Here is a 10,024-nt window from a genome sequence, read left to right as displayed (position 1 = left end):
GGGCTCTTTCCACTGAGCCACGCTGCTTCTCTAAGCAGCGAGAAGTGAACTGATTTGACCATGACACACAACAGGCAAGTGGCAGAGGCAGGATTGGAACCCAGATCATCTGATTCGCAGGCCCGTGCTCTTTCCGCTAGGGCCTGCTGCTTCTCTCGATTCTGCCGCCGACGCTGCTTATGTTTTCTCTCAGAGGCATGAAATTCTCACTGGGCAAACAATGGGTAGTGTACACCCGCAAGGTAACGAAATCTTTTGGACTTTACACCCATCTGAAAAATAAAGGTTAACAGGCAGTGCATTTGGGGTGTATAAGTCATCTAGATAGTGAAAATCCCGATTTGGGCACAGAGCCAAGTGTCATTTTAGCAGCTTGTTTTTTCAGGCAGTAATAATTTTTACAAGTCCTTCGCACACAGATTCGACAAGCCGAGTTGACCTGACACCACACCTGCTTGCCAGTAGTGTTTTGGAGTTCCTGAGACAGGTTCTGAAACTGTTTGCTTAAAAACAGGGAGAAACTTGCAAAACCAATTCCCAACTTGTCTATCCCAAGCCAAAGGCCCTGCTCTTAGCATCGCATTGTATCTACTAAATGACAAGGAGAGGGAGGGTTAAGGAAACACTTCATAAACTTCGGAGCTGAGGAAGATGCCTGCGGGCGTTTCATCCCGATACGGATAACTCCCAAGGGACCAGAGTCAAAACTTATCCTGGGAGGAGAAGACACTTGGCCCTGAGACAGACAGGTTCAGAGTTTTCAAGGTCGTGGCAGTTACCTAGAGCAGAGGAAACGTCTCTCCCCTTGAAGGCCCTGTGTCATGATAATAGTAATGACGATGATGATGATGGTATTTGTTAAGCGCTTACTATGTGCAAAGCACTGTTCTAAGCGCTGGAGTAGATACAGATGGCACTACCATCCTTCCCGTCTCAGAAGCCCGCAACCTTGGCGTCATCCTAGACCCTGCTCTCTCGTTCACCCCGCACATCCAATCCGTCATCAAAACCCACCGGTCTCACCTCCGCAACATCGCCAAGATCCGCCCTTTTCTCTCCATCCAAACTGCTACCCTGCTGGTTCAATCTCTCATCCTATCCCGACTGGATTACTGCATCAGCCTCCTCTCTGATCTCCCATCCTCCTGTCTCTCCCCACTTCAGTCTATACTTCACTCCGCTGCCCGGATCGTCTTTGTGCAGGAACGCCCTGGGCATGTTACTCCCCTCCTCAAAAATCTCCAGTGGCTACCAATCAACCTACGCATCAGGCAAAAACTCCTCACTCTCGGCTTCAAGGCTGTCCATCCCCTCGCCCCCCTCCTATCTCACCTCCCTTCTCTCCTTCACCAGCCCAGCCCGCACCCTCCGCTCCTCTGCTGTCGCTAACCTCCTCACTGGGCCTCTTTCTCCCCTTGGCCTGGAATGCCCTCCCTCCGCACACCCACCATGCTAGCTCTCTTCCTCCCTTCAAAGCCCTACTGAGAGCTCACCTCCTCCAGGAGGCCTTCCCAGACTGGGCCCCCTCCTTCCTCTCCCCCTCCCCACCCCCCTGCCCTACCTCCTTCCCCTCCCCACAGCACCTGTATATGTTTGTACAGATTCATTACTCTATTTTACATGTATATATTTACTATTCTATTTTATTTTGTTAATATGTTTTGTTTTGTTGTCTATCTCCCCCTTCTAGACTGTGAGCCCGTTGGTGAGTAGGGACCGTCTCTATATGTTGCCAACTTGTACTCCCCAAGCGCTTAGTACAGTGCTCTGCACACAGTAAGTGCTCAATAAATAATACGATTGAATGATTGAATGAATACAGGGTAATCAAGGTGTCCCACGTGGGGCTCACAGTCTTCCACCTGCTCTCCCGGAGGTCTTGGAGGGGAGGGAAGACTTCAGGCCTGATACAGATAGGTTCCAAGGGACCAAGTCAAAGCCTGTCCTGGGAGAAGGAGAAACTTGGTCCCCGGGTAGACAGAGGTTCAGAGTTTTCAAGTTTGTGGCAGGGACCTACAGAGGTGCAAACGTCTCTGCCCAATAAGGTCCTGTGTCATCATCATCATAATAATTAATAATAGTATTTGTTAAGCACTTACTATGTGCCACACACTGTTCTAAGAGGTGGGGCTCACAGTCCTAAGAGGAGGAGAAGGATGGAGGAAGGAGGAGGAAGGGTGGAGGAAGATGGAGGGAGGAGGAGGAAGGAAGGAGGAGGAAGGAAGGAAGGAGGATGGAGGAAGGAAGGATGGAGGGAGGAAGGAAGGATGGAGGGAGGAAGGAAGGATGGAGGGAGGAAGGAAGGATGGAGGGAGGAGGGAAGGATGGAGGGAGGAGGGAAGGATGGAGGGAGGAGGGAAGGATGGAGGGAGGAGGGAAGGATGGAGGGAGGAGGGAAGGATGGAGGGAGGAGAAAGGAAGGAGGAGAAAGGGCGAGGAGGATGGGGGAAGGAAGGGCGAGGAGGATGGGGGAAGGAAGGGCGAGGAGGATGGGGGAAGGAAGGGCGAGGAGGATGGGGGAAGGAAGGACGAGGAGGGTGGGGGGAAGGAAGGACGAAGAGGGTGGGGGGAAGGAAGGACGAGGAGGGTGGGGGGAAGGAAGGGCGAGGAGGATGGAGGGAAGGAAGGACGAGGAGGATGGAGGGAAGGAAGGACGAGGAGGATGGAGGGAAGGAAGGAAGGACGAGGAGGAGGATGGAGGGAAGGAAGGAAGGACGAGGAGGAGGATGGAGGGAAGGAAGGACGAGGAGGAGGATGGAGGGAGGAGGAAGGAAGGGCGAGGAGGAGGATGGAGGGAGGAGGAAGGAAGGACGAGGAGGAGGATGGAGGGAGGAGGAAGGAAGGAAGGAGGAGGAGGTTGAGAGTTTTGAAGGTGGTGTCAGGGAGGTAGAGGGGCGGCTCGGTCCCGGCCTCGATGTCCCGGTGTGATCCAGCTTTGGCCCCGGAGGTGTTGCCGGGGCGCGAAGGCACGTGTCTCTCGGGCCCCCGGGAGCCGCCGGGAGCCGCCGGGAGCCGCCGGGAGCCGCCGGGAGGCCTGGCGGGCCCTTTAAGAGGGTCTCCGCCCCGAGCCGGGGGGCGGGGCTGTCGGGGGGCGCTCACACCGGACCCACGGCCCGGAGGGACGCCGAGCCCACCGGGCTGGGGCGGGCTGGGGCGGGCCGGGCCCCGCAGACCCCGCCCCGACACGACCCCCGCCGCTCCCCGGGCCCGCCACGCTCTGCGCAGCTTGGTCCGCTCCTGCCCGGCCCTGCCCACATTGGACCGGGCCGGGCCCGGTCCTGCCCGCTCCTGTCCGGCCCAGTCCTGCCAAGCCCTGGCCAGGGCGGTCCGGCCGGGGGCCCTGGGCATGGGCAGGGGCGGCGTGGACGAGACTGAGCCAGCCTGGGCACGGAGCGCGGACAAAGGCGACAAGAACAACAGGAGGAGGAGGAGGAGGAGGCTGGAGTAGCCACCCCGAGGACCAGGAGGAGGAGGAGGAGGAGGAGGAGGAGGACCAGGCCCCGCCGCCCCCATCCTCTGGGCGCACTGCAGTTTCTGTCCCTCGAGGACCCCCGGGGGGCGAGCTCTGCCCGGCTTGACACCCCCTGCCTGCCTCCCTTTGCCCCTGGCACCCGAGGACTTGGACTTCCCAAGCGCTTAGTACGGTGCTCTGCACAGTAAGCGCTCAATAAATACGATTGATTGATTGATTGATTGATTGAACCCCCACCCCCCCCCCGGTGCCCCTCGGAGCAGGCCGGAGAGAAGGAGGCCCTCGAGTGGGTTGGGGGGAGGAGCCCCCGGACCCCCGGACCATGAGCGGAGGGACCGCAGGCGGCCGGGGAGACCCCGGGCAGCGAGGCGGGAGCCGGGGGGGGCCGCCACTCCTGATGCCACCCCTGCTGCCCACCCTGCTGCCCACCCTGCTGCTCATCCTGCTGGGAGGGGGCTGCGGCGGGGCGGCCCAAGACGGACAGGTCGACGCCGAGGTAGGGACTCGTCCTCCCCCCTCCAGATCCCCCTGCCCTCCCTCTCCCCGCATGGCACCCTCCGGGAGGTGGGCACCGGGAGGTGGGCACCGTGCGCGCCCCAGGGAGGGAAGCCTGGGCTGCCCAAGGGCCAGAGCCTGGCCTTTGTCCCGGGAAGGCCCCAGGGCACGGCCTTTGCCTCCCCTTCCCCCCGTCTGTGCCACCGGTTCCAGTCCACAGTTGGATGGAGAAAACCGACGGTGCCCTTGAATTCACTTTAAAAAACCACCCGGGGCCACATCGGGTGGGGAAACTGAGGAATCTGAGAGAGGATGGGCACAGCCTTGGGCCCAAGCAGCCGAGGTGGAGTGGGCTGGAAATCTCCAAGCCTGTCCCCAACCCCCTTCCCCCCGTCTGTGCCACCGGTTCCAGTCCACAGTTGGATGGAGAAAACCGACGGTGCCCTTGAATTCACTTTAAAAAACCACCCGGGGCCACATCGGATGGGGAAACTGAGGAATCTGAGAAAGGATGGGCACAGCCTTGGGCCCGAGCAGCCGAGGAGGAGTGGGCTGGAAATCTCCAAGCCTTTCCCCAACCCCCTTACCCCCCGTCTGTGCCACCGGTTCCAGTCCACAGTTGGATGGAGAAAACCGACGGTGCCCTTGAATTCACTTTAAAAAACCACCCGGGGCCACATCGGGTGGGGAAACTGAGGAATCTGAGAGAGGATGGGCACAGCCTTGGGCCTGAGCAGCCGAGGAGGAGTGGGCTGGAAATCTCCAAGCCTTTCCCCAACCCCCTTCCCCCCGCCTGTGCCACCGGTTCCAGTCCACAGTTGGATGGAGAAAACTGACGGTGCCCTTGAATTCACTTTAAAAAACCACCCGGGGCCACATCGGGTGGGGAAACTGAGGAATCCGAGAGAGGATGGGCACAGCCTTGGGCCCGAGCAGCCGAGGAGGAGTGGGCTGGAAATCTCCAAGCCTTTCCCCAACCCCTCCGGTGGCCCCGGGGTAAGGGGTCCCGGAAAGACATTATGGCTACAAGGGCTCTCTCCCTGGGGCTGGCGTTCATTCAGTCGTATTTATTGAGCCCTTACTCTGTGCAGAGCACTGGACTAAGTGCTTGGAAAGTACAGATCGGCAACATATAGAGATGACAGCAGTCCCCACCTCCAAAAATCACTAGATTTACCCCAGGGGCTATCGGCCTTAATGCTCTCCATCACCTCGCACCCTCCGCTCCTCTGCCACCGCTCATCTCCTCACTGTACCTCATTCTCGCCTACCCCACCGTAGACCCCCGGCCCCCATCCTTTCCCTGGCCTGGAATGCCCTCCCTCCTCAAACCCCCCAGACAATTAGTCTCCCCAACTTCAAAGCCTTACTGAAGGCATATCTCCTCCAAGAGGCCTTCCCAGACTAAGCCCCACTTGTCCTCTTCTCCCACTCCCTTCTGTGTTGCCCTGACTTGCTCCCTCCCCACAACACTTACGTATATATCTGTAATTTTATTTATATTGATGTCTGATTGTTTGTACCGATGTCTGCCCCCACCCCCAGTCCCCCCAGACTGCGAATTCACTGTAGGCAGGGATTGTCACTCTTCTAGACCGTGAGCCCACTGTTGGGTAGGGACCGTCTCTATATGTTGCCAACTTGAACTTCCCAAGCGCTTAGTACAGTGCTCTGCACACAGTAAGTGCTCAATAAATACGATTGAATGAATGAATGTTGGTGTATTGTACTTTCCCAAGTGCTTAGTACAGTGCCCTACAGACAGTAAGCACTCCATAAATACGAATGAATCAATCAATGGTGTTTAGTGAGCACTTTCTGTGCACTGGGCACTAGACTAAGCAGGTGGGAGAGTCCAGTACAACAGAGTTGGTAAAAATGATCCCTGCCCACCAGGAGGGTAATCTGGAATTTCCCCCACTATGAACAGATTCTCAAGTTCCCCAACCCATCATTTTCCCGTCTGAATGGCCGCAGAGTGGTTTTTCCCCCAAAACACCAGCTGTGACTTCACATATGTTCTTCCCCTAGTCTTCCATGGGGCTGACCCACACCTACATACACTCCTCCCTCTCAGGGCTAGCAGTGTTTGAGCTCCCAAAGCTGCACTTTACTAGCTGCTTGTGGAGCTGACCCAGGTCGAGGATGCAGCCCCTACCCATGAGGAGTTTGGCGTGTAATGATATACAGGTAGCCATACAGTAAGGTTCACCCGTCCCAGAACCTGGAGTGGGAGAAGGATACCGGCCACGGAAAGGGGTTGCTCATATAGAGGCAGAGGACTGGGGAAAAATGGGAAATCGTGATGGAAGTCAGGCAGGTTTTTTGCCCTTTACTGTGCTAAATACATCTTGGGGAGTCTCTAGAGTGTAAGCTTCTTGTGGACAGGGAGCAGGTTTACCATCTCTGTTGTACAGTGCTCAGCACACAAGTGTTCTGTAAATACCCTTGGCTGACTGGGGAGAGTCGGGGTGTCTCTGGCAGTGCAACTATGATGGGCTCTTTCTTGTCCAGAACAGGAGAGTGAAGCAGGATGTGCACCGAGATCCTATTGATCCAGTGGGAATTGCTTTTGGGCAAGCCAGGGACCCGTGGAACCTGCTAGAAGCATATCGACTTAGGAATGCCCAAAATTCTTGCCCTGCCTGCCTCATTTTCAACCATCCCAGGGAGATCAGCATTTTGGGGTACTGCCACCCCTTTTTAGAGTTGGTCAAGTGAAGCACTGGGACTAAGGGGAGGGGATCTGCCCAGAACACCATTGTTCAGTGAATCAGATCCATGGACATACAGGGACTCGGGCCTCCCACGCTAACCTGAGCTAGAATCATCTGGCCACAGGCCTGGCCAAGCTCCCGACCCAAAATAAGACAGGCGAGGTGAGGAGGTGGGCTCATTTTTGGGTCTCCGTGGCCCAGGGACAGGACTACAACCTTTGGAAAGTGGGAAAGTTACGGTGCCTCCATATAATCTTGAAAAATATGAAGCACAGAAGGGAAATCTCTATGTCCCACCAGCCTCCCGGGGTGGCGTAGTAGATAGAGCACAGGCCTGAAAGTCGGAAGGTCATGGATTCTAATCCCTGTTCCGCCACTTGTCTCCTGTGTGACCTTGGGCAAGTTGCTTCACTACTCTGGGTCTCAGTTATCTCATCTGTAAAATGCGGATTGAGACTTTGAGCCTCATGTGGGACAGGGACGGTGTCCAACCCGATTTGCTTGTATCCACCCCAGCGCTTAGTACAGTGCCTGGCCCACAGTAAGCGCTTCATACTATAATCATTATTATCGCTCTAGACTGTGAGCTCGTTGTGGGCAGGGATTGTCACTGTTTATTGTTGTGTTGTACTTTCCCAAGCGCTTAGTACAGTGCTCTGCACAGTGTAAGCGCTTAATAAATACGAATGAATCCTGCAGGTGTCTCAGGAAGCTCGAGTCCCTCTGCCTTTGATCCCTAAGGGTCAGCGGGCCCAGCCCAGACTCCCACACTTCTCCTTACCGCAGGGCCCAGATTTTCCACCCAGAGTCCCCTTGGCATTTTCCTACCCCATCTCTTTTCTTTTGCTGCTCAGTGATGGTGCCGACCCACTGCTTGGAAAGAAAGTTAGTGGCTCTTAAGCAAGAATCACCCCTCCCCACTCTGGTAAAAGGGAACTTGGAGCTGTCTAAGCCCTTGCGTGAGGATGACAGGATCCCCTCTGGTCAGCCTTGGAGTCAGAACCCAGGTATCCAGCCTTCCCATCTTAAGTTTCAGCTTGGGGTTGGTGAGGGCAAGAAACAAGAACCGTTTCCTGGTGCCGTTTCCCCAGCCGATGCTGCCCTAGAGTGAGATTTGGGGAGTTCCAGTCCTGGGAACCATTGGTGTCTTTCTAGTTCCCTGGGGGTGCTCCCTCGCCCCGCTCCTGCTGCTCCTGCCTGCCGGCAGAACCTCGATTCCCCTCCAGGAAGCCTCGGACCCGGCTTCCCCGCCCCTCCCTACGCACCCCCCAAAGATTTTTCCGACTGAGGCCAGCTGGTCTCCGACCTATTTTAACAACGGCCTCTTGGGAAGGGCAGGGAATTCCTCCTCGGCTCCGGTTACATGGCCATCCCCCACCTGCCGTGCCCTGCCCTATCCCAGCCTGCGGCCAGCCAAGGCAGCGGAGCAGGCGACGAGTGGCAGGCCTGGTCCCCAGAGAGGAAACTGCAGGCCCTGGCCAGGAGCCGCTCTGATGGCCAGTCCCGCCCCATCACGGGCACGCCATTGGCACCGAAAGGGAATCTCTTTGCTTCAAACGGGCAGGCCATTAAAACCCACCAACTCATCAGCCCCTTTTTGTAGCAGGGAATAGTTCCGAATGATGCAGCAGAGCTCCACGTGCCTCTCGGAGGCATGAAACTCAGGGCTCAGCGGGAATACTGGCGTCCTGCAGGCCTGGCGGTCAACCTGACCCCAGCCACAGACCCCCGTCTCCCTCCCGTCGTAGCACGAGGAGCCCCAGCCTTAGAGGGCCGCCAGAGAGGATCGATCCTTCCGAGTTTCCCAATCGATGGTATTTGAGCATTTACTGTGTGCAGAGCACTGTTCTAAGTGCTTGGGAGAGTACAATACAGAGTTAGCGGGCACATTCCTTGTCCATCTGAGCAGAAGGAAGCCCTCCAAGTACCAGCAGTAAGTGTTTGGTGGTTCCGAGTTTCCTAACAAACTCTGGGGCCTGGATATCATATCAGATTGTCTGTAGACAGGGAGAGGGGGAGAGCTGAGCTACTTCCAAGACTCCCCAGATGCCAAGAACAGCAGTGTCACCACCCCCACCTCAGGATTGGTCTCGTTCTTGCCAGCTGAGACTTAAGATTCAGATTCTAGAAGCTCGAGTTTCCCCCCCACACCAGTTTAACTGGAAATTCCCCCCTCACCTCCCCACCTTTGTATGGGACACGTTAATCCCTTTGTGCCTCCTGACTCCCTGGAGGCCTGAACTCTCAGGCCCGAGCAGGAAGGGAAGCCTTCCGTCTCACCCAAGACCTTGCGGGAGAGGTTCGCCTGAGCCAACGTGTTCACCCCGCCCTGCGGGAACGCACGCTTGACCGAGCAGAGAGAAGGGCCTGGCTAACCTGAGCCTGGAGGAGAAACGAGGGGAATTTCACCGAGAGCTGGCCGCGGGGATCACGGGAGCCATTTGTACTGGGAAAGTGATGAAGGGCTTGCCCAGGTCAAGGGCTCCACCGCCTCCTCCAGCTCCCGGGTCCTCTCCCTGGGCTTCATTCTCCATCCCCCCATCCCCTCTCCATCCCCCCATCTTACCTCCTTCCCTTCCCCACAGCACCTGTATGTATGTTTGTACATATTTATTACTCTATTTATTTTACCTGTACATATCTATTCTATTTATTTTATTTTGTTAGTATGTTTGGTTTTGTTCTCTGTCTCCCCGTCTCCCCCTTTTAGACTGTGAGCCCCCTGTTGGGTAGGGACTGTCTCTATATGTTGCCAACTTGTACTTCCCAAGCGCTTAGTACAGTGCTCTGCACACAGTAAGCGCTCAATAAATACGATTGATTGATTCAGGGTCAAGATGGGGCAGAGGCCTGGGCTGCTTAGAACTAAGGTCCAACCTGGATACCTCTCTGGCTATTTGCTGGCCCGCCCACGGAGAAGCAGGCGGCTTGTTGGACCCAGCTCCCTGCCCTGGCTTCTCTGCCCACCCAGGATACTGCATCGGATTATTCCAAAGAAATCTGGTTACAAGCTGGGGTTCGGGGGGGGTGAGGGGGTGGGGTTTGGAGAATTTGAAAGTTTAGAAAGTTAAACTCTTAAGTCGTAACCTCAAACAAGCACTCCCCTCAACTCTCCGTCGATAGCCCACAAAATGTGCCCACCAGCTAGGTGGTATTGAAGAGAGGTATTTTGCATCCTCCGCAGAAGGTCAGGGGTTTGGCCAGAGAGTGGCAAGGAATGAGCCGTGCCCAGAGTTGAAAGATCCTTCTTGGAAGAAGGACCTGATTGATACCGGTACTCAGTGTGGACTTTGTAGAATAAAGTCAACCTCTTGAATTGTCCTTAGAAGTAAGTGGGTAA

General features: G+C 56.1%; 1 protein-coding gene across 1 annotated transcript in view; it reads left to right on the top strand.

Moving 5' to 3' along the window:
* The first annotated feature begins 3,202 nt into the window (after positions 1–3,202).
* The window catches only part of MMP15 (matrix metallopeptidase 15), a 37,495-nt gene continuing 30,673 nt past the window's right edge, over positions 3,203–10,024 (top strand). The window contains exon 1 of the mRNA XM_038754635.1: positions 3,203–3,968. Coding sequence (XP_038610563.1) covers positions 3,795–3,968 — 174 coding nt within the window. The 5' untranslated portion in view covers positions 3,203–3,794. The remainder of the gene's footprint in view (positions 3,969–10,024) is intronic.

The sequence above is a fragment of the Tachyglossus aculeatus genome, chromosome 11 (genome assembly GCF_015852505.1).
Source record: "Tachyglossus aculeatus isolate mTacAcu1 chromosome 11, mTacAcu1.pri, whole genome shotgun sequence".
Lineage (NCBI taxonomy): Eukaryota > Metazoa > Chordata > Mammalia > Monotremata > Tachyglossidae > Tachyglossus > Tachyglossus aculeatus.
This window is presented reverse-complemented; position numbering and strand designations above follow the sequence as displayed.